The sequence below is a fragment of the Leptodactylus fuscus genome, chromosome 2 (assembly GCF_031893055.1).
Source record: "Leptodactylus fuscus isolate aLepFus1 chromosome 2, aLepFus1.hap2, whole genome shotgun sequence".
NCBI classification, from domain to species: domain Eukaryota; kingdom Metazoa; phylum Chordata; class Amphibia; order Anura; family Leptodactylidae; genus Leptodactylus; species Leptodactylus fuscus.
This window is the reverse complement of record NC_134266.1, coordinates 101,938,771-101,963,856: the sequence shown is the minus strand read 5'-3', so window position 1 is coordinate 101,963,856 and position 25,086 is coordinate 101,938,771. Positions and strand designations below refer to the sequence as shown.

Sequence of the window (25,086 nt, the reverse complement as noted above, 5' to 3'; positions counted from 1 at the left end):
CTGATTTTGTGACCTAGTGCTTGCTTTTGTGCTTGCCGGAGGTAGCTGAAGTACACCACATAACTATCTCCAGCAGTCCCCAAAAAATTAATGGAGTGCAATTGCCGTTCCATTCACACCACCCCATTCACAAAATTGGTGCCAGTGCTTGTGGATACGGGATAAGTTGCATTCTTTAATAGTTTACTCCCATTGCCCATCACATGGTGTACTAGGGACAGATTTTCACCAACTAAAAATAAACAATGACGGCCCCTAGTGAATGAAAACAAGCAAACATCTTGAAAACTGTAAGGAACTGATACAGAAAGTATATTAGGAGATACTAGAATAACTTTCCTTTTCACAAATAGCTTACATGTAATGCAATGTTGCTACAATTGCTAGACGTACTTGAATATGTCTAGGTAAAATTACAAACAGAACTTTGTCTTTACATTTATTATGCAAACAGTTGGATGCTGCGCTTAAACTTGCAAGTAAATTCTTTCCAAATCAGACAACGTGATTTTCTGGATTTGTTTTCTCATTTGGGGTCTACCTAAGATGTCAATTATATGCCTCTCATCTTTTTAAGTGGAAGAACTCACACAATTGGTGGCTGACTAAATACTTTTTCCCCCCATTGTAGGTATTTTCAGGCAAAATTAATCATCTGTGAGCCAGGCGGCTGCGTAAGCCGGCCAGCTCTTGACTGAGCGTGGTGCGCCTACAGAGGTTACATAGCCGTCGGCGCTGGGTGGGGACTTCCTTTCGGATCCCTGCCAGCGCCGACATCACAGGTCTTCGCGTCGGTGCAGCTGCTCTCCCCCCACTCCAATGGCCGAAGATACCCAGTGGCAGCAACTCATGAAGCTACTGCAACAAAGAGTAAGTGAGGAGGGGATGGCCTGGCTGGCGTCCCTGCTTGCTACAAGGGCGGCGAGGCCTCCTGAGCGGCTGTTCCCCAGTGCGGCTCCTAGTGCCAGGAGCAGGGCTCCGGCACGTGGGGCCACTCGGTCTGTGTCCCGCACCACCCAGGCTCCTGCTCGTACTGGGCGGCATGCTTCCTCGGTTTCCAGCAGTGCCGGTGCTAGGCCTCGTGGACGCCGGCCTGCTTTGACATCTCAGGCTGCACAGGCTGCGAGGGGCGTGGCTTCGCCCCTGGCAGCCATTCTGCCTACTTTGCTGACAATCTCACCGTCAGTGGTCCCTAGTGGCCCTCTGGATGGCGGAGTGGTCGGCTCTGTGGTTTCTGGGTCAGGGAGTGCCCCCCCTATGGTGGCCTCCCAGTCTGCCCAGTCCCCTGCCCTAGTCAGGCCCAGAAATATTGCGGCTTCACAGGCAGTTATGCCACCCCCACCCCACCCCCTGGCAGGTTGGTTAGGTGGTTTGGGAGGGTATCTGCTGCTCCTGCAGCAGCTAGGGCTGATACTGTTGCCCTTTCCCCTAACATTGTGGCTGCCGTAGTCCCCCAAGACGGGCCACCTGCACAGGCTGTAGTTGCGTTGGGTGACGCTGGGGCTTCTCCCAGTGTCATCCAGGAGAATAAGGAGGATTTTTTTTAGTTGGATTATACACCTGGTACTCCTCATGTCCTGCCAGAGCGGCGTCAGTTATCGTCGTCCAGTCATGCCCGGGATGCTAGCGTCCGCTCCTACAGGAGCTCTGGGGTGGAAGCCGCTTCTTTTAGTCCCGCAGTCAGTCACTCGCTCCATTAGGTCCCGCAGTAGGTCTAGATCCCGCAGCAGGCGTAGTTGCTACGGTTCGCGGTCTCGCAGGGGGAGACGCTCCTGAGGCCCCGATCTGGAGCAGTCGGAGTCCCGTTCCTTTCTCACAGGTCACGGTGGTCGCGTTACAGCAGGAATACCTAGAGGGGGAGCGTGAGAAGGGAATCTGGGTCTGTCCATTTCGCTCCAGCTGTGCCTGCTGTTGCGGTTCCAGTACCAGCTCCAGTGCCAGCTCCGCTGCCTCCTCCCCTGGTCGTCCCGGCACAACCATCGGTGATTCCATCGGGTGAGTTAGCCTGTTCGCAGGACTGGTCTTCTCATCTGCCATCTTCGAGTGGCAACGTGTTAGATGTTTTGAAGGCCATGGTCACTCAGATGGAGGGTAGGGCGCAGTCACTCTCTACCCCAGGGGCGGTTTTGCCGTGGCCTGAGCCAGTTCCCCCTCCCTCTGGGTTCAGATATAGAGATACTTATTTTGTGGTGTCACTCCCCTGGCGGAGCTAAAGGATAAAATCATTAATGGGGAATATGTAGATATTTGGCTGTTATTCTCTTCTGACCAGGTTACAGTTGATAAAGAAAGGGGTTTTGGTAGGGGTGATGCAGTTGCCAAAGGTGGCAAAGACCTTTTCTAACTGGCTTCAGGCTTTCTCAATTTTTTCATGTATTTTGTGTCAGTCTAATCCAGAAATGTCAGCTGAATTATTCGTTTATTTAGAGACTATTTTTTCCGCTCACAAGCTATATGGCGGAACTGCTTGGTGGAAGTATGATGAGAAGTTCTGGCGGAGGCTAGCGCTCCAGCCGGAAGTCGGTTGGGCTTCCAAGACTACCGACATATGGATACAGCTCATGCTCATGCCGAAGCAGTCAGACCCCCCTTTCCATTCGCGGCTGCTGGGGGAGCAGCTTCTCCCTCAGCGGCCACCCGCAGGCCTGGAGCCTGCTGGATGTTTAATGAGGGGCACTGTCGCTTCTTTGCGTCATGTCGGTTTAAGCATGAGTACTCCACATGCAGGGGAGCCAATTTGGCACTACGTTGCGCCAAGAGGGGTAGAACGGCTAAGTATAGTTCAGGTAAACCCGAGGACGCCAGTGAGTGCGGTAAGGATGCGCCCTTGGCTCGATCGGTACCCCAGGAGACAGGAAGCAGACCTGCTCCTTAAAGGTTTTACAGATGTTTTTTAAATTCCACATGTTCCTGGTTCTTCTGATATTTTGGTTGATAATGTACATTCAGTTCAGAAGGATGTAGTTGATGTTGCTCAAGAAAAAATTGATAAGGAAGTTGAGTTGGGTCAAATCGCTGGACCCTTTACCAAACCCCCCTTTCCTAACTTCAGAGTGTCTCCTCTTGATCTGGTCCCCAAAAAGGAGGCGGGAAAGTTCAGACTGATCCATCATCTTTCCTTCTCTCCGGACGAGTCCTTGAATGATCCCAAAGGAGGAAACTGTGGTGTCATATGTTTACTTTGACAGAGCTGTGTCTTTGGTGGTGGAAGCGGGTCAGGGTGTGCTGTTAGCAAAGTCGGACATCGAGTCTGCTTTCCGCCTTCTGCCGGTACATCCCGATTGTTACCATCTCCTGGGTTGCCAGTTTGGGGGTTCATTTTATTATGACATGTGTTTGCCCATGGGGTGCTCGATTTCTTGCCGTTATTTTGAATTGTTTAGTACGTTTTTGGAGTGGGTAGTCCAGCAGGAATCGAGTTCCCCATCGGTCATTTACTACTTAGATGATATCCTTTTCGTGGGCCCCGCCGGTTCCCACATATGTGACTATTTGCTAAACACTTTCCGTTTCTTTGCAGGTTATTTCGGGGTCTCTCTTGCCCGTGAGAAGACTGAGGGTCCGGTTATGTCTCTCTCTTTCCTAGGTATTTGTATTGATTCTGAGCACATGCTACTTCAGCTCCCGCAGGATAAGTTATCGCGGCTCCGTGCGGACGTGGACTTCTGTTTGTCGGCCAAGAAGGTTCAATTGTCTCGGTTGCAGTTGCTGCTAGGACAATTGACCTTTGCTTGTAGGATTTTTCCATGGCCACTTCTGGAGTTCGCTTGCCACATCATTATGTCCAGATAACTAGTGTCTTGCGGGATGACCTGAAGGTGTGGAAATCCTTTTTATTGGATTACTCAGGCATTTCTTGTTTCCCTGAGGGAGAGATGTGTAATTTGGACCTCCAGCTCTTAATGGATGCGGCCGGCTCTGCTGGCTACGGGGCTGTTTTTGGAGTGCATTGGTCAGCAGCCCCGTGGCCCCAGAGCTGGTCGGCCGCTAGCTTCACACGCAACCTTACTTTGCTAGAGTTTTTTTCCTATTGTGGTCGCCCTGTAGTTGTGGGGCACTGCTATGGCAAACAAACGTGTTTTGTTTTGGTGTGATAATGAGAGTGCTGTGTCTGCCATTAACTGTCTGTCTTCTAGTTCATTACCTGTTTTGTCTTTGTTGAGGCGCCTCATTCTTAGGTGCTTGCAATATAATATTGCTTTTAAGGCTCGCCACCTTCCAGTTGATAACGTAGTTGCTGATGCTCTCTCGTTTTCAGTGGGGTCGCTTCAGAGATCTGCACCCGAGGGCGGATTTGGAGGGCTGCCCGTGCCCTCCTTCGCTATGGGACATGGTTCGTCAATCTTGACTCCTCTGTTGTGGGATTCGGTTACGGCGGCGACGTGGTCGGCTCATGGTAAGGCATGGTGTGAGTGGTTGTCTTTCGGCCTACCTAAAAGGTTGTTGGACGCCGAGTGTTGCAGAGATTTGACTTATGCCTACCTTGCTTGTTTGCAATCGGAGGGCATTTCAGCGGCGAGCGCAGCTAGAAGGGTGTCAAGTATTGCGTTTGGGCTGAAATTGTTGGGTTTCCCGGATATTACCAAAGAATTCCTCTTCCAGTTGATTTTGAGAGGTTGGAAAAAGGCCGCGCGACCGGTTGACTTTCGCAGGCCCATTTCCTTTTTCCTTCTGAGGCGTTTGGTTGACATTGCAGTATCTGCTTGCTCCTTGAGTTATGAGTCTGAGCTTTTGGGTTGCACTTTTGTTTTGGCCTTTTTCGGTGCGTTGCGTGTGCGTGAGTTGGTTGCTCCATCTTGCCGGGCTCGAGGTGGTTTGGCTTCGGTTGATATTGTTATCCTTCAGGACTCCCTCAGGGTCATGGTCAAGCGTTTCAAGACTGATGTTTATGGTGAAGGTATGTAGTTGTCCATCACCCGCCTGGAGGGCCCCCTGTGCCCAGTTGCAAAGGTGCGTCGTTTTGCGGCCACCTGTGCTTCCTTTAGTCAGTTCTTGGTCCACAGCGACGGCTCCTTTTTTACGAGGTTTCAGTTTGAACCCTTATTTAAACGTTGCCTTGTTGCCACAGGGGTTTCCCCCGCCGAGTTTGGGACCCACTCCTTCCGCATCGGGGCTGCTACTGCGGTCAGCCTCATTGAGGATGAGGTTAAACGTATTGGTAGATGGTGGTCAAGCTGTTACCGGCGTTATGTTCGGCAGGGCCTCCTCACGGTTTAGTGTTTTCGGTTTTCTTGTCTGGGTTCGTTGTTAGTTAGAATACATATTTCATAAATTAAAAAAAAAAAAAGCCCTATGCGATGGGTGGGTTGGTAGGCTGTTTTTTCGCTTTCTAATATGTTGTTCTTTTGTTTTCAATCTCTTTAGGCATGTACCAGATTGTTTGGGTTATTGGCCATTCATACATATATTGGGTGGCACGGCATGCTGCGGTCCGGCCCGGTGGTTTACAGCTGGGTTTCGAGAATGCTGAGCTACGGTGGCATGGAGTTCGCGGATTGAGCTGGCTCCAGGTGTTCCCGCAAGTTGTGTCGATCGGTGGAGCCTCCCAGGCCCCAGTGGTGCTGGTGCTACATGCCAGAGGCAATGATTTGGGTGTGGTTCACTTGTCCGAGTTGATTTCTTTGATTTGTTCCGACTTTGACTGTTTTCCTGCTTTTTTCACTGATTTAGTTGTGGTTTGGTCAAAGGTTGTCCCTAGAGCTTGTTGGTGTGATGCCCGCAACCCAGCTGCCCTTGAAAGAGCTAGACGGCTGCTTAATTTACGCGTTTCTCGGCATGTGCGGTCCCATGGTGGAGTGGTGGTACGACACAGGCAGCTGGAAGGGGATAATAGGGGTTTGCTCTGTAGGGATGGTGTTCATTTGACGGACATTGGTTTGGATATCTTCCTATACGGTGTTCAGGACGGTATTGAGAGGGCTTTGTTTATGCTCTTGGAGGGGGGGGGGGGGGGTCGGACCCCGGTGTAGGGTTACACCATGTTCCAATGGCATATTGGCAGGACCTTGTCCCCTCCCCCCTTTTGGCATCTGAAGAGGAGAGGCGTGTCACCCGCTGAACATCTCATACATGCACACCGCAAGCGGTGGCGGGGCATTCTGGTGACGCGCCTTACAGTTCGTCATGGGGTAGCAGGGTTCTGCTGATATGTTCACATTGTTTAATAAAGCTGTGGCCGACCCCCACATTTTTACCCAATTTTCTAAATTTATTGGTTTAATGTTCTTATACAACTCTTAAAGACCATAAAATCTATTCTGTAGAGAATGACATACCTTGGTACAGAGACAGTGCCTACACCAGTCTTGTGTGGATTACAGCGTAGCCGGATTGCAGTAGTGCGCCCATAAGGACAGGACTGAGTAACTTCTTTGGACCTGCAAGATAAAGAAAGTGATCTATACATACCAAAATAACTTTATATCAAGTACTCGAAAAAAAAAAAAAAAACAACAGTCCACTGTCCACTGTCATGGCACCTGCCATAACAGGCTTAAACTGTGGAGCTGTATTAATTTTTTAACTGGCTGCTACCTATTGGATTATTCCAAAAGGTAGTGGCTCAAATTTTACTCACAGATCCCAATTCCTGTCCAGTCTGGCCTCCATTTCTACCTCCAGAGGGCCCAGCAGCGTTCTTCCTTGCCTATAAGGCAGAAGTGAAGGCCAGATGCAACAGGGCAGGCATCAGTAAGTAATACATTGGCTAATACGTTTTGGAATAATTAAATAGGTAGTGGCCAAACTTCTGCAGCACTAGGATTATTTGTTGTTTTTACTTACCAGTAATTCTCACCTTTCCTAAGTGTCCAGTGGTACCCCTCATTCTCTTCATGAGTATTCCAGCCTCTATCTGACATCACATGGCCCGGAGTCACATCTGAGGCCGGGAGAGCCCATAAAGATGCACAGTGCATTAAATGTTTTTTTTTGGGTTTTTTTCATGTGCTTTATCCTAGGAAGGAACTACTGGAGCAGCATTTTCTTTTTTTTTTTTTTTTTTTTTTTTTTAGAGAGAGTATACAGTTAGGGCCAGAAATATTTGGACAGTGACACAATTTTCGCGAGTTGGGCTCTGCATGCCACCACATTGGATTTGAAATGAAACCTCTACAACAGAATTCAAGTGAAGATTGTAACATTTAATTTGAAGGGTTGAACAAAAATATCTGATAGAAAATGTAGGAATTGTACAAATTTCTTTACAAACACTCCACATTTTAGGAGCTCAAAAGTAATTGGACAAATAAACATAACCCAAACAAAATATTTTTATTTTCAATATTTTGTTGCGAATCCTTTGGAGGCAATCACTGCCTTAAGACTGGAACCCATGGACATCACCAAACGCTGGGTTTCCTCCTTCTTAATGCTTTGCCAGGGCTTTACAGCCGCAGCCTTCAGGTCTTGCTTGTTTGTGGGTCTTTCCGTCTTAAGTCTGGATTTGAGCAAGTGAAATGCATGCTCAATTGGGTTAAGATCTGGTGATTGACTTGGCCATTGCAGAATGTTCCACTTTTTTGCACTCATGAACTCCTGGGTAGCTTTGGCTGTATGCTTGGGGTCATTGTCCATCTGTACTATGAAGCGCCGTCCGAAGAACTTGGCAGCATTTTGCTGAATCTGGGCTGAAAGTATATCCCGGTACACTTCAGAATTCATCCGGCTACTCTTGTCTGCTGTTATGTCATCAATAAACACAAGTGACCCAGTGCCATTGAAAGCCATGCATGCCCATGCCATCACGTTGCCTCCACCATGTTTTACAGAGGATGTGGTGTGCCTTGGATCATGTGCCGTTCCCTTTCTTCTCCAAACTTTTTTCTTCCCATCATTCTGGTACAGGTCGATCTTTGTCTCATCTGTCCATAGAATACTTTTCCAGAACTGAGCTGGCTTCTTGAGGTGTTTTTCAGCAAATTTAACTCTGGCCTGTCTATTTTTGGAATTGATGAATGGTTTGCATCTAGATGTGAACCCTTTTTATTTACTTTCATGGAGTCTTCTCTTTACTGTTGACTTAGAGACAGATAACACCTACTTCACTGAGAGTGTTCTGGACTTCAGTTGATGTTGTGAACAGGTTCTTCTTGACCAAAGAAAGTATGCGGCGATCATCCACCACTGTTGTCATCTGTGGACGCCCAGGCCTTTTTGAGTTCCCAAGCTCACCAGTCAATTCCTTTTTTCTTAGAATGTACCCGACTGTTGATTTTGCTACTCCAAGCATGTCTGCTATCTCTCTGATGGATTTTTTCTTTTTTTTCAGCCTCAGGATGTTCTGCTTCACCTCAATTTAGAGTTCCTTTGACCGCATGTTGTCTGGTCACAGTAACAGCTTCCAAATGCAAAACCACACACCTGGAATCAACCCCAGACCTTTTAACTACTTCATTGATTACAGGTTTACGAGGGAGACGCCTTCAGAGTTAATTGAAGCCCTTAGAGTCCATTGTCCAATTACTTTTGGTCCCTTGAAAAAGAGGAGGCTATGCATTACAGAGCTATGATTTCTAAACCCTTTCTCCGATTTGGATGTGGAAACTCTCATATTGCAGCTGGGAGTGTGCACTTTCAGCCCATATTATATATATAATTGTATTTCTGAACATGTTTTAGTAAACAGCTAAAATAACAAAACTTGTGTCACTGTCCAAATATTTCTGGCCCTAACTGTATGTACTGTGAGGAACCACTCAGGTAGATGCTTGGGGACCCCCATGAACAGAATACCAATCGCATTGGCAAGCGGTGTACAGTGAAAGCACATGGACCCCATAGACTATAATGGGGTCCGTGTGCTCTCTGTGTGCTGCATGCACGAATCATGCGGACATGAAAGTAGATCATGAAGTACTTTTCTGTCTGCATGTACACCGTGCGGAAAGCACACGGACCCCATTATAGTCTATGAGCCGAAAGCCAGAGCAGATATAAACTTATATTACATTGCAGGACAACTCAATTATTTCAGTCCCTTGTGTCACCCTGCTAACCTGAATCTTATTTGGCTGATCATCTAAGAGTCCTCCTATTCTATCCAATAGTGCAAAAAATCTAATGCACCGTACTTATCTCTATTGCCTATCTATAGAAATACACAACAGGTTTGGCACACTGCCTTAGCCATCAATGCCTATATGGATACATTGAGACACAGCCCTGGTGCAACTTCAACCTGGAACACCTCTTTAGCTACGCAGATGCTCACTACTCGATACCTATTGATATTACAAGATGTCTGCAAAGAAACCGGATGTGTTTCCTCTGCAATGCACAATACAGATACAATTGTTCAAAATGCACCAAATTCCCTCCCCACGATCCCAGAAATGCTTGTTGCCACTGCAGACTTCTTTATGCATATGATTTGGGCATGCCTGGTAATTTGTGACTTCCGGGGTGAATTTCTCACTCTCCTGGAAGTATTATTTGATTGAACAATTCCATTTGACCATGAAGTAGTTACTTACGAGAAGATCTTTTTTAAACACAGGAAATGTCCAAGGAAATTTGAGAAAGAACGTGGACCGTAGTATCAACCTCTGCTAACAGTTTACACCTCAAGAGATCTTACCTCTACAATCAGGGGCATACTTGCCATGTGGCAAAATGAGGCCCTCAGGTGGCACCTCCTGTTACAGACGGAGGAGTGGCATCTAATTGACTGCTAGCTATTGGATTATTCCAACAGGTAGAAACTGATGTTTTACTAACCTGCTCCTGTCCACTCTGTTCTCCGCTTGTTCCTCCAGAGGGTGCTGTAAGTTATGTCCCAACACTCTTCAGTATTGGGGTGTACTGTGTAGTGCACCCTGAATACAATAACAGAGGCCAGACTGAAAAGAAGTGGGAATCATTGAAAAAAATATTTGCGGCTACCTCATGAGGCAAGGTGAGTTTGGCACTTTCTCTGGGAAGTATATTAGTGTTTTATGGTTGATGAATCCCAAAAGGTTCAGACCAAGCCTGAAACTTTTGGAAAGTAAGGGTTGAACCTTGTTCAAACAGAACAATTTTGCTCATCTGAATGTTATATAAAGGCAGTAAAAGCCAATATCATGGGGTCAGTAAAGGCAGTATTAAACTGTGTGTCACCAAATAAGAGTATTTTTCATCTGCAAATTAGGGTGTGGCCTAATAATGTAATTAGTGGAGCCCTGCCACGCATACAGATTGCCAAGTCACCCTGGAACTCCTTAACTAATGTTGGTGAAAGGAGTTGCATTGAGATCCCAAGCATACTGCAACTTCCAGGTGCAAAAATTTCGGGCAGTATTTGCCTGAAAGCTGCAGTGCATTTTTTTTTTTTTTTTTATAAGTGTACACTTATTGTGTGAAGCTAGTAATTTAAAAACTCAGATTTTTTGATAGGGGGTGCCTTTCTATAGTTCACCTTAGGCAGCAGAGAGGCATTGTTCACCACTGTCAACAATCCAGGGCCTCATATCTCATTGGTACTGATCCAATGAACTTCTTAACCTCTGTCCAAAAACATTGCCATCTTCTGCTATATATTCAAACATTTTACCAGTTTTGCTATTCAATATCATTTCTATATCCCATTTATATAGATGATATACATTGTCATATGGTAATGCCTGTAATGTTAATTTGCTTGAGAGATGAAAGGTCCTTTTTAAAAGTATAGTATGTTACATTCGTATCAGAATGAAAATAATGATTTAGTACCTGTAATAGAATATGATATCTTTTGTAGCTGCATGTTCTCCTGGAAATAAATCCATGGGAGAAGTGATGTTTTCCAACTTTGCCTGGGTGGTCACACCTGGTTCAAATAGAAACATAGTTGAAATTACATTATACATTATACTTAGTTTACCTTATAGAATACATATTTCTTAAAGATTACCTATCAATTGGTCACCAAGGGCTACGGCCTGTGAAGACATAAAAATATTTTGACCAGCTACATTTGATGGTATAATAGTAGACTGGCATACATAGGAATTTAAAGATGGCTCATTTCCTAATCCTTGGGTATCTGAAACATTCTGAGTACATGTAGCCAGTTTCTGTCCCTGCAAAAATAAAGTAATAACGTTAAAGTGTAAATAAGTAATAAGTAATTATCACTAAGTAATTTAGATGCAATGTGACTATCAATATTATTATTATTAATAATAACAACAATAATAACAATAATAATAATAGTAATAATAATAATAAGCATTAGTTTTCTTCGGATGAAAATTGTAATTGTAAAATTGATTCCTAATGCACCCAATTATATTATCAAACTGTACCATAGAATGCAATGGGTCTATACTGTACTATCTATATTATATAGGTGTGCACAAATCTTATCATGCCCAATCTTAACCTACTGTATATACTCCAGTTTAAGCCGAATTATTCAGCACAGTTTTTGTGCTGAAAAAGCCCCCCTTGGCTTATACTCGAGTAGGCAAAAAAAAAAGTGTTTTTTTTTTTTTTTTTTTTTTTTTGGGGGGGGGGGGGGGTGTCTATGACCAGTCGCAATATCAATGTATAGAATCTCCCATAAAATAGTGGATAACAAAGGAAGCTTTAAAAGAAATAAATAAAAAAGTTCTAAATCCCTCCTTTCCCTAGAATACATGCAAAATTAGAAAATTAATGTGAAACACATACACATTAGGTATCCTGTGTCTAAAAGTGCCCGGTCTACTGAATATAGGGTATCTGCAGTGCTCCTGTTCTGTCAGGAAGGGGTTAATAGGAGCACTGCAGATACCCTATATTAAGCCAGGCTGAATTCCAAGTGTGTGTGTGTGTGTGTGTGTGTGTGTGGGGGGGGGGGGGGGGGGGGGGGGGAAGGAACAGTCCTCAAGCTCGGGGAATGGGCAGACAGACAACCAAAACAACCCATCCCCTTTCCCAGCATCTACTGCACCCAAAAACTCTGACCATTTTAATTTTTGAAATTTTCCAGTAGCTGCTGCATTTCCCCCCCTAGACTTATACTCGAGTCAATAAGTTTTCCCAGTTTTTTTTGTGGTAAAATTAGGGGCCTCAGCTTATATTCGGGTCGGCTTATACTCGAGTATATACAGTATATTAAAAGGAGATTACCACCTCCCTCAAGTATATTGAACTATCACCACCATGTTACTGAGAACATTACAGGGATAAGCATGCCTTTGTTATGTATGTCGCTTTTGTAAGATGTAATAAACTTTTGGGCTCAGAACTTCAGCTTAGTTATCACTGAGCTTGCTGCTCAAATAGGATGGGTGATGTTAAAGTAGTAGAAAGATCAACTCTCACTGCACAGGGAGTGTTCTTTATCGCTATAATACTGTGTAAGCGGCCATTTTCTTGTGACCAGCGGGCATGCGTAGTCGGCTTTGCCATAGGCCCAAGGCTTAGAAGTTTGAAGCCAACACCCAGAAGAAGACGCGTGAGGACCCCGATTCCTGAAGAAGATGGAGGCGGTGCTGGAGATTTCTGTTGCAGCATTGGGGATGCCCCCAGTGCTGTTTGAGAACTGGGGCCTGCCCCCAGTGCTGCAAGAGAACTCATTTGCATACGGGCGGAAAACAGGATTTTAACCGAACGGCGGGGCGGAGAAGACATCTAAAGGAAGGAGAAGAATAACTTTTCTTAAGGCTATTCTGTTGTATCAACTAGAAAAAACCCCATTTTTAATGGTAGAATCCCTTTAAAGTAATTTCTGACCTTACTTAATCAAAGAAATAGGACTAAAGAATCCCAGCTCCAGTGGGAATTTTTCCAAACATTAAGAGAAACTTTGATATATGCATACATTTGTCCCTATCAAAAATTTGCAGATTGCATTAAAAATTTGAAGTATAACAGTAATGTCTTGCTAACGCATCTCATTTTAGAAATCCATTTAACAGAGCTCCGGGCACCCCCGCCTCCCTAGGCTGGTGTGACTGATGCTGAGAGAAGGCGGGGCTTGTTGTGGCTAAGGAGTGTGGGTGGGTACAGGGCAGGGAAATGGGAGTTCATCACTCACATCTCCCCTCCCAGTACCCGCCCACACTCTCCTAAACCACAAGCCCTGCCTTCTTCCTAGGTCTGTAACACTAACCTGGGAGCTAGGGACGCGCACAGACCGAGAAGAACGGGGAGTGACAGTGGCAGCGAATCTGTGCAGGTAAGTGGACTATTCTGTTTCCTCTCTGCTGTGCCATATACTAGACTCTGCTACATCTGCATTACTGTACACCGACTTGTCTATCTAATCTTCTGCTTCGTCCCTGCTTTACCGTATTCATCTCATATGTAGCAGTATATGGTAAAGCAGGGACAAAGCTGAAGAGTAGATACAAGTTAATGTACAGTAATGCAGATGTAGCAGTCCAGTATACTCTTCTGTTTCCTCCCTGCTATGCGTAGCAATGTATGGACGCAGCCGGCGCGCAGGGGGTTAAGTGGCTGGAAGCCGGAACAGGCTGTGTGTCGGCTGCATCCATTCATTCCTATGGGAGCGTGCTATTTGAAATGGCAGTTTCGAATAGTACTCGCTCATCTCTAGTAGCTAACATTGTTAGCTTTTCCCACAATGCTTGTCCAGTAGCACAGTATTGTGGGAAATAACCTCCAACCTTGATCCCGCCTAAAAAGATTGGGATCGGAATTCCGATCGCGAAATTTACTCGTCACCAATCAGAATCCGATCTTTTCCAATCCCGATCGCTCAACCCTAATACACACACATATTTGAATAGCCTTTTCAACGATCTAACTATAATTTTTCCTGATATAATTGACATTATACAAGGAGCAATGCAATGTTTTAAAATTCAAAAGACAAATCCCAGCTATACCACTTATTGACATTAAATACAACAGTTAGAAGGTCTAATAATAATAAGTATTGTAACAAACCTGATTCCCACAAAGGCTGATACTGAACTGATGATAAAATTTGACCCCCTTGCTTGTGAAGCTAGGTTTCCCAGCAAATGTTATATTCTGAAGCAAAGAAAAATCATATTGCAGTTTCTTTTCTCCCGCTGATACTGTCAAGTGGCAATCATTATAGCATAAGGTATGCTTCTAGAATAAATAGATAACAGAAAACAAATGGTTATTTATGGAAAAATAGTTAAAATAAAAATTTCTCCTTTCAGGGGATGGCGATCATAGGTAAAATGGCGGCACCCATGTCCCGCTGGTAAAATGACTAAGAGGACAAGTTTCTCGAAACGCATCAGCTGATCTACTCCCTCCCGTACTTTCAGGGATGATACCTTTCATTTTATCATTTTAATGGCATTCTTGTTGTTTGGACACAAGATGAATAAAAGCTAAGTTTCATTTACAAGACCTGGGATGCAGGATCTTTTACCTTTTCTTACCTGTAAAATGGTTCCTTGGTCAGGTTTCACCTAGGCATCAGTAGGGTTAATGCCATTATCAGTGCGGGCACTGATCGCAAGCATAGCTGCCGGATGTCAGCTGTATAATAAAGTGGCGACCTGGAGGCCACTCAGCACCTAACCAGAGGGTGCCATGTTTATAGACACAACATCCGCCAAAACCCAATTAAATTAAGCAAATAATTTAGTACTATAATATCAAAGGTTATTGATATATCTCTTTGAGATATACTGTATATCTCTCTATATTATAAAAATGAATTCCTGTCTGTCTGTCTGTTCTCTGGGTTCGGGGGATATTGTCACTCCTTAGGGAGAGACCACCATATAGGTGTGTGGAGACTTGTTAAGCCTTTAGCACTCCACTTTGCAAGGAACTATGGGAACAATATGCAAATCCGCCTTCCATGATGTAATTAGGAAGACAGTTGCTGCCTCATTGTTGCAAACCAATAGAGGGCGCTCACTGGAATGTGCAAGCCTGTCTTAAGACAGGATTCCAGGGAAATAACCCAATAATGGCTGCTCCCTTTAGCCTCATGCCTGACCTTCCAAGAGGCCTTCGTTTAGCAATGACGCTGGGATTAATACCAGGTATAGTCTCTCAATCGAGGACAGCTGTTTCGATCTGGTTGGATCTCATCAGCCCGATGTAGAGAGGACTATAACCTGGTAGAGGTGAGAGGCTTAGACAGGGTTCGGGGGATATTGTCACTCCTTAGGGAGAGACCACCATATAGGTGTGTGGAGACTTGTTAAGCCTTTAGCACTCCACTTTGCAAGGAACTATGGGAAGAATATGCAAATCCGCCTTCCATGATGTAATTAGGAAGACAGTTGCTGCCTCATTGTTGCAAACCAATAGAGGGCGCTCACTGGAAATACCTGGTATTAATCCCAGCGTCATTGCTAAACGAAGGCCTCTTGGAAGGTCGGGCATGAGGCTAAAGGGAGCAGCCATTATTGGGTTATTTCCCCGGAATCCTGTCTTAAGACAGGCTTGCACATTCCAGTGAGCGCCCTCTATTGGTTTGCAACAATGAGGCAGCAACTGCATGTCTGTTCTCTGTTCTCTGTGCGACCAAACGACTGGATCGATCTTCACCAAATTTGGCACACAGATACTTCAGGTGTCCAGGAAGGTTTAAGACGAGGCCCCAACTCACTCGGACGTACCATTCTGGAGATACAGCTTTCCCAAAATCCTGACCCCCCATTAGCCAATACAAACCTGCAACCTTTCACTCAAATTCCAACTGCCATAAACACGGTCACTCCACATGCACAATCCAACACTGATCGAAACTGAGATACACACATCAGATGATTAGATACACAGGTCAGCACCCAGTATCACATACCAGAGGATTAGATACGCACGTCTGCACACAGTTCTACAAGATGAAGGATTAGATACGTGCGTCTGCACACAGTTCCACATGCCAGAGGATTAGATACGCGCATCTGCGCACAGTACCCCACCCTGGAGGATTAGATATACAGGTAAGCACACAGCATCACACGCCAGAAGATTAGATATGTGCGTCTGCACACAGTTCCACACGTCAGAGGATTAAATATGCACGTCTGCACACAGTTTCACGCGACGAAAGGTTAGATACGCGCATCTGCACACAGTTCCGCATGGCAGAGAATTAGATAAAAGGTTGAACCGGCCTCTCTCCGAATAAAAATTAACTTTTATTAGTAATACATCATAAAATGACAAAAAATGATGTGAATGAAAAAAGACAGAAACATAAATCCCCCTAAAAAACGCAAACGCGTTTCGGAACATTAGTTCCTTTCTCAATTTGCATTGAGAAACGTATGCGTGTTTGCGTTTTTTTTTTAGGGGGATTTATGTTTCTGTCTTTTTTCATTCACATCATTTTTTGTCATTTTATGATGTATTACTAATAAAAGTTAATTTTTATTCGGAGAGAGGCCGGTTCAACCTTTTTTCATATGAATTTCTTCGCACTCAAGGGATAGAGTGTGCCGTGCACCCCGAAGTGAATTTATCCTAAGCCGACAGCATGAACTACATTTGGGTGAGCTAAACATCTTTTTTATTCTATTAAGAGAATTAGATACATGCATTTGCACAAAGTACCACACGCTTGAGGATTAGATACACAGGGTCAGCACACAGTATCACATGCGAGAGGATTACATACGCATGTCTTCACAGAGTACTGCACGCTAGAGGATTAGATACATGTGTATGTACACACCAAGCGCTGGATGATTAGATAAACGCGTCTTCACACAATACCACACGCCAGAGGATTGGATACGCGCCACTGCACACAATACCACATGCCAGAGGATTGAATACGTGCCACTGCACACAGTGACACACACCAGAGGATTAGATACGCACATCTACACACAGTTCCATAAACCGGAGGATTAGATATGCGCGTCTGCACACAGTTCCACACGCCGTAGGATTAGATACGTGCCTCAACACATAGTACCACACGCCGGAGGATTAGATACGCACGTCTGCACACAGTACCACACGCTCAAGGATTAGATACGTGCGTGTATATACAGTTACACACGTCGCAGCATTAGATATGCATGTCTGCGCACAGTTATGCCAGGGGATTAGATATGCACGTCTTTACACAATACCACATGCTGGAGTATTAGATACGCGTGTCTGCACACAGTTCCACACGCCGGAGGATTAGATACGTGCATCTACACACAGTTACACAAGTCGCAGGATTAGATACGCATGTCTGAACAAAGTACCACACGCCGGAGGATTAGATACACAGGTCAGCACAGTGTTACATGCCAGAGGATTAGATACGTGCATCTGCACACAGTTCTACACGCCGGAGAATTAGATAGGTGCATCTATATATATATATATATATATATATATATATATATATATATATATATCACTGTTTTACCATAAGCGTGCAAATACCTAGTGTTGATATATAAATGTTACTTACGTCATTGTTTTTAGTTCCTGGGCCGCATTTTGTACAAGTCTCTTCTCCAAAATATAAATGAGACGGCAGATAAGTATTCTCTGGGCAAGAAATGCAGCTGCTTGTCTTCTTATCTATATAATGACCAGAAGGACAGGCGATACACTCAGAGTCAGTGCCCACGGCACATGGATGACACCAAGATGCAACACCATCTTTTGCATTGGTAATGTTAATTGAATATATTTTTGCCACATCTGCCGTGTATTTGCGGCCCTGGGTGAAAAAATGAGTAGAACATGGTTTAAATTCAAGGTAAATTTTACAATTTTGTCATAAAGTTCCTGAAAATGACTACTGTATTTTTCTTTCATAGCATATACAGATACACATACCACCTCCTTCCTATGGTTATGAGCAAAATCAAATGTTTACAACCAGTGAGCACAGGAATTAGGAGCAAAAACACACTTGAGATGGCAATTTTTCTGTATCATCCTGTTCGGGTGTGCTTTCAGTTATAACGTTTCAGCTGATTTTGTCAGGGTAAGCCACAATCAATTTCACAATTTCCCGTCAATGTAGTATTATGTGGTGGCCATTCAATTTAATATTCTCCACTGTAATATATTAACCTGAGCATAAAATAACAGCTCATATGAACTGAGATGAAGAAATTTTGTGTCCGCTGTTACTATAAACTAATATTCTGCCAGTTTAAATGTGTATATATATATATATATATATATATATATATATATATATATAAAAAAAATAACACTGTTTAAAAAACATCATTAAAAAACTTGGATTCAGAAAACGCAAACTGAATTTTGTTAGTAAAAAGCTGGGCTTGAGGGCATTTTGACCCCTAAATGAATTTCATATTTAATATCCAAAAACCTTTAAGTTTCCTAGGCAGAACTCTGGGAGAAATGACGTGGAAGAAAACATTTTCATTGATATGTGCTCAAACCATAACAGGTGATATTGGGGCCAGATGGATGCAGTTAGCTTGAAATCTAAGTAGCAATCCAGTTTACATGTGACCCATTGAAAAATCTAAATTTATCGTAGAAGTTTGACTACACTGTTTGGGACGGTGAAGTTCAATCATAAATTGTACACGCCTACTATGTTTTGTTTTTTTTATATATATTTTTATTTTTCTACTTTTTGTCATGGAAACTATTAAGAAACACAAATGGAATTTAGTAGCAAAACAAAAAAAAAAGCTGAAACAAAACTGATATATTTTATACTTTAAGTTCTTTAAAATACTCCCATTTTATTTTGAGGACAACTCTGCACACTTTTGGCATTTTCTCAATTGGCTTCATGATGTATTCACCTCAAAAGGTTTTCAAACAGTTTAGAAGGAGTTCCCAGAGGTTTTTTTGATTAATTGTGGGGGCCATGTTGTATTCAGCATGCCTTCATTCTCCTCCTTGGCCAAAAAAACCTTACATACCCTTACTGTAGAATGCTGTGGTGATCAAGTTGGTGTCCCATCACAACTTCTTCATCATGCTTCATGGTGGTAACCACACATGTATAAATACCTATTAACAAGGCATACCTGTTAATTCAAAACCATTCCAAGTGACTAACTCATGAAGATGATTGAGGGAATGCCAGGAGTTTGCAAAGTTGTCACCAAAGCAAAAGTACTGTAGGTCTAAAATACAAAATATTGGTTTAGTTTGGTTAAATACTTTGTTTACTCCATTCCATACATGTTCCTTCAAAATTGAGGAGTCTTTTTAAATATTAAATGAATGTCAGCGCAGTGAATGGTTAAGGGCTCGTTCACATCTGCACCCGATCTCCGTTCATACAGGTTTCCATTTCCTGCACAAAACAGAGCAAGAGATGGAAAGCTGCAGGACTCTTTCAAACCCATTCATGTGAATGGGTTTGAAAGGTGTCCGGCCGTGATCGCCGGTGAGCATTTTATGCTCTCCGCTGTGAAACCGTTTTTTTAAAAAAACTGGACACAGAGTCGGACATGCAGTACTCTGTGCCCGGTTTTAAAAAAATGCTTAGGCTCACACATGATGCATTTCTAACCACCAAACGTGTTTCCGAATAATGCATGCTGTTCTCATAAACTAATAATCAGGGTTTTGTTTTTGTTTTTTGTTTTTTTTCTTAAAAAAAACAACTCGTGGTTATCCATTAAATGAGTTTTTGAGCAAAAATGCACAGCGTTACTGGAAAGTCTTCACAGGAACAGATTGCGCTTTACCACCACTCTCAGTCAATATATATATATATATATATATATATATATGTATATATATATTATGAGAAGGTGACAGGCAGAGAGCTGGAGTCCCGGGATATCTCCCCAAGATTTCTGACATATGTTTGGTCCAGTGTGGGTCTTGAGTAGGCTTCAGCTCCAGGTTTAGGTCCAAGGCTCGTTACTGGGACATAAAAGGTTGCAGAGCCTCCTCTTCAGGGCAGATCCTAGGAAGGGAGGAGGTGGTTGGGTCTGTCTTGACACTGTGAGTCTGGTAAGGGCGGATTCACACCTGTGCCCAGTCTCTACTTTGCATGTTTCAACTGGACAGGAGACGGAAACCAGCAGTCAGTTTTCAAACCCATTCACTTGAATGGGTTTGCAGAGTGTCCACCCGTGACCGTATTGTGCCTCTCCGTGGCAAAATCAGTTTTTATAACCGGACACAAAGTCGGACATGCAGGACTTTGTGTCCGGTTACAAAAAACGGTTTCGCTGCACAGAGGCACAAGACGTTCACGGGTGGCCACTTTGCAAACCTATTCAAGTGAATGGGTTTGAAAACTGAATGCCGGGTTTCTATCTTCTGTCCAGTTTCTCGGGCAGAAGACGGAAACCTGCAAAGTGAAGACCGGGCGCAGGTGTGAACCCACCCTTATCAGACTCACAGGGTCAAGACAGATCCAGCCACCTCATCTCCTTCCAGGATCTGCCCTGAAGTGCAGGCTCTGCACCCATACAGTTAGTACCTTCTATTGTCTAGTTAGCGCTCAGACGAGCAGGGTTTTGTTTCACATCCTTTGCCTGAAGTTAAGTCTGTATTTTATTTTGCTCCTTTTGTGCCTGAAGTAAAGATTTATTTATATGGTTTTTTTTTTTTTTTTTATAAATAAACCTGTTTGCACAACAGTTTGTATCCCGAACTACCTTCCACAATATATATATATATATATGTGTGGGAGGAAAAGCTCAATGGTAGCAGCAGTGAACCTAGACAATCAGAGACAGACACAAAAATTCAGGTGCAAACAGGTTTCACCCTGTACGTTTATTTTGGCAAAAACGGCAAAACAAAATAAGCCTTAACTTCAGGCAAAACAATAACAAAAATTCTGATTGTCAGAGCTACTAACTATACAGCAAAACCCCTAACTGTACGTGTGGCTTGATTCAGCCACTTGGTCAACAAAGGGCACAGTAATGGCAACAGTTCAGATTGGACTCTCACCAGTTTGCAGCGTGTTAGAAGAGAACCTGGCTCCTCCTCTCTCCCCCAGGAAAAGCCCAGGACTGAGGTCTTGGCAACACTTTTACAGGCCTTTAATAAAGCCCAGCTTACACCTGTGTTTGAAAGCTCCTCCCTAGTAGGACAAGAGGTAGTTAACAGAAGGAGCCATCTCACAGCTTAGGTGTTACTTGAATTGTAGCCTCACTTAACACACATAACTGAGGAATTTGGGGGAGATATAGTTACCGTCCAGAATCTCACATGTCACCGTCTCATATAATATATGAGTTTGTAACCACGATGAACACATAGGCTACTTTTTGTCCCGGTAAATGACATGGTTTCACGACGGTTATGAATTTATGTAACTAGGAATGGTGGGGCCCCGTGGTGAACTTTTGACATGGGGCCCCCCCCTTCCTGACCGACACTGAAGACCTCAACCGACCGACCTCCCACCACATTCCTGCGCGCTTTATTATGCCCCATAGTGGCCCCAGTACACAGTATTATGCCCCATAGCGGCCCCTGCACATAATATTATGCACCATAGTGGCCCCAGTACACAGTATTATGCCCCATAGTGGCCCCTGCCCACAGTAGTATGTCCCATAGTGGCCCCTGTACACAGTATTATACCCCATAATGAACAGCCATGAACAATTATTATACTCTGGGGTTATTATTATACTATTATATTTTCAGATCCCAGAGTATAATAATTGGAGACCCGGGGTGATACAAACATAAAAAAACAATGTTACTTACCCATCTCCCGCTCCGCTGCAGTCTTCGGTGGTGTTGACATTCTTTAATGACGTACTGATGTCACATGACCCAGGGACGTCACACAACTAGGCCCAAAGCCTAACAGGAACGTGGAAAGGTAAGTAACACGTTTATTATGTTCCTTTACCTTTTCCAGGGACTCTGTGGAGGTGAATAAGCTACTCCGTTTCTTGTCCTCCCTATCTACTTCTAACAAGCAAAACCCCTCCCCTGCTGTCTCTGCTAAGATTAGAAAATGTCAGTTGGAACTACAAGGACTGTTGGCCCATCAACATGATCTCGCCTTTAAATGGTTCCAATGCCAGGCGCATATTCACAATAATAGGGCCAGCGCCTTTCTGGCTAGGAAAATAAAATAGACGCAACCTAAGGAGCGTATCGCCTACCTGCTAGATTCCCAGGGTGAGAAGGTTATTGATCCACGTTTAATAGCAGACCAGTTTCGCTCCTGCTACAACTCCCTCTACAATCTTAGAGATGATACGGAGACATACCAACCCACCGCTCAGGAAATCGATGATTTTCTAGATTTGGTGACCCTCCCCCTCCTCTCTCCTGAGCAAGCTAGATCCTTGGCTTCCCCTATCTCCCTTCTAGAGGTCCACGGTGCTATATCTTCATTAAAACCACTAAAATCTCCTGGCCCAGATGGCTTCTCCGGACTATACTATAAGAAATTTACGGAGGTTCTAGCCCCTTATCTTGTACAGGTGTATAGGAAGGCGGCAGATGACCAGTGTTTCCCAGCTGAGATGTTGTCTGCTACTGTTGTGACCCTCCTGAAGCCCGGTACACCCCCTACAGTACCCGCTAATTTTAGACCCTTTTCTCTCCTGAATGTGGATATTAAGTTATATGCCAAGATTTTAGCGGAAAGGCTCCTATGGCTTCTCCCCCGCCTGGTTAATCCTGACCAGGTAGGTTTTTTTCTTGGCAGGCAGGCCCCAGATGGTACACGCTTGTTTATCAACCTTACGCAAAAAGCAGAGCGAAATGGAACGCCTTCCTTGCTACTTGCCTTAGACGCCGAAAAGGCGTTCGATAGAGTCAATTGGAGCTATATGGACCGATTACTAGATAAATTTGGCATGGGCCTGTTTTCAAGTCTGCTATTTTAGCTTTATACTCGTGCCCGTCCGCGCATGTATTGTCCTCGGGCTTCTGTCGGAACCCTTCTCGATCTCTAATGGAACCCGCCAGGGCTGCCCTCTCTCCCCTATTATCTTCGCATTGGTTATGGAGCCCCTTGCGGAGTCTATTAGAGCAGATAATTACATTAAAGGCATCATGGTTGGCCATCACCAGCACAAAATCGGCTTATACGCGGATGACGTCATCCTCTCCTTGTCCAGTCCTGATACCTCTCTGACAGCCACTGCCAATGCCCTTGAATGATTTGGGAAAATTTCTTAATATAAAGTTAACCCCTCCAAATCCCAAATTCTTCCTATCAATGTCCCTGATGCTCTGCATGCTAACTTGAGTGAGTTCATCCCTTACATATGGCAGAACGATAGGATTACCTACCTGCGCATTTCCTTAACATCCCCTAGTTCCAACTTGTTCTCCGTAAACTACACCCCTCTATTGTCTAAAGTCTCTTCCCTTTTGTCTGCATTCTCGAAGCCTATGCTCTCCTGGGCGAGTAGAATCGCTATTGTCAAGATGATGGCTCTGCCCATTATCCTATATACATTCCGTACGGTGATCATTCCCATCCCAGATTCCTATTTAGCTAACCTCCAACGTATTTTGTCACACTTTATTTGGGAAGGTAAGAGATCTAGGGTCCGCTTCCAAGTCATGACCAGACCTTGGACTAAGGGTGGGGCCGGAGTCCCGAATGTTAAGAGGTATTATGTGGCCACTGTATTAGAGCAGCTTAGAACCTGGTGGGACAGACGCGACAGAGTATGGAGACGCCATGGTGAGCGATCTGCTGCCTGCAACATCCTTCAGCATGACCGGCTTGGCAGTGGGTCAGTAATTGTGTGGGGTGGCATTTCTTTGGAGGGCTGCACAGCCCTCCATGTGCTCGACAGAGGAGGTACAGTCGGAAGATGCTGGAAAGGGCTGCTTGGAAAACCAGTAACACTCCAACAACCAGGAAGTGTAAACCAAGAAGTATTGCATGAGCCTGAAAATATGAGCAATGGTAAAATTGGTCCACCCACAAAATGTGCTCAGTTATGTTTGTTCATTCATATAACAAGCATTTCCTGCCTTTAGTCACATTTTCTTAGTTCCGAAAAACCCCTTTAACCCCTTCCCGACATGCGCCGTAATAGTACGGCGCGTGTCGGGTCTGTAACTATGGCGACCGCCCGGGAGCCGGGCGGCCGTCATAGCCGCCGGGTGTCTACTGCTTTAAGCAGTAGACAACCGGCTCTAATGCCTCCGATCGGTCCCCGGACCAATCGGAGGCATTAACCCCTCCGGCGCTGCTGTCAAAGGCGCCGGAGGCGCCATTTTCCCGGCGGCGCATGGGCGCCGCCATTTTGGCAGGGATCGCCGGCTCCTGGAGCATGCTCCAGGGCCGACCCCCCGTTGCCATGACAGCCGGGAGCCTTGTTAAAGGCTCCCAGCCGGTCTGCAAATTCTCTCTTTTGCAGGCTGGTCTATGCAGCCTGCAAAAGAGATGATGATTTTTTGCAATGCATTGCAATGCATTAGCATTGTAATGCATTGCATTAGTGATCAGACCCCCTGGGGTTCAACACCCCTAGGGGGTCTAATAAATGCAAAAAAAAAAATTAAAAAAAAGTAAAAAAAAATATAAAAAAATATAAAAAGTATTAAAAGTTCAAATCACCCCCCTTTCCCTAGAACAAACATAAAAGTAGTTAAAAACTGTGAAACATATACATGTTAGGTATCCCCGCGTCCGAAATCGCCCGCTCTACAAATCTATAAAAATATTTTTCCTGTTCGGTAAACGCCGTAGCAGGAAAAATAGTCAAAAGTGCCAAACCGCCGTTTTTTCACTGTTTTGATTCTGATAAAAATTTGAATAAAAAGTGATCAAAGCAATAACATTTCCCGAAAATGGTAGAACTAAAAAGTACACCCAGCCCCGCAAAAAAAGACGCCCTATGCATCCCCGTACACCTATGTATAAAAAAGTTACGGCCGTCGGAATATGGCGACTTTTAGAAAAAAAAAAATTTAACACCGTTTTAGAATTTTTTTTAGGGGTCAAAATGTAAATAAAACCATATAAATTTGGTATCCCTGGAACCGTACCGAAACACAGAATACAGGGGACAGGTCATTTTGGCTGCACAGTGAACGCCGTAAAACCAAAGCCCGTAAGAAAGTCGCAGAAATGCATTTTTTCTTCAAATCCACCCCATTCTGAATTTTTTTCCTGCTTCCCAGTACATTATATAGAATAATTAATGGTAGCATCATCAAGAAAAATTTGTCCCGCAAAAATTAAGACCTCATATGACTCTGGGAGCGGAGAAATAAAAAAGTTATGGGGTTTAGAAGGAGGGGAGTCAAAAACGTAAA

At 44.2% G+C, this 25,086-nt stretch overlaps 1 protein-coding gene across 1 annotated transcript in view; it reads right to left on the bottom strand.

Moving 5' to 3' along the window:
- ELAPOR1 (endosome-lysosome associated apoptosis and autophagy regulator 1) overlaps nucleotides 1-25,086 on the bottom strand; it is a 168,160-nt gene that overhangs the window by 21,973 nt on the left and 121,101 nt on the right. Inside the window, exons 14-18 of the mRNA XM_075264364.1 lie at nucleotides 17,333-17,587; nucleotides 13,861-14,031; nucleotides 10,874-11,042; nucleotides 10,693-10,789; nucleotides 6,276-6,377 (exon numbers count right to left, since the gene is read on the bottom strand). Of these exons, the coding sequence (XP_075120465.1) occupies nucleotides 6,276-6,377; nucleotides 10,693-10,789; nucleotides 10,874-11,042; nucleotides 13,861-14,031; nucleotides 17,333-17,587 (794 nt within the window). The remainder of the gene's footprint in view (nucleotides 1-6,275; nucleotides 6,378-10,692; nucleotides 10,790-10,873; nucleotides 11,043-13,860; nucleotides 14,032-17,332; nucleotides 17,588-25,086) is intronic.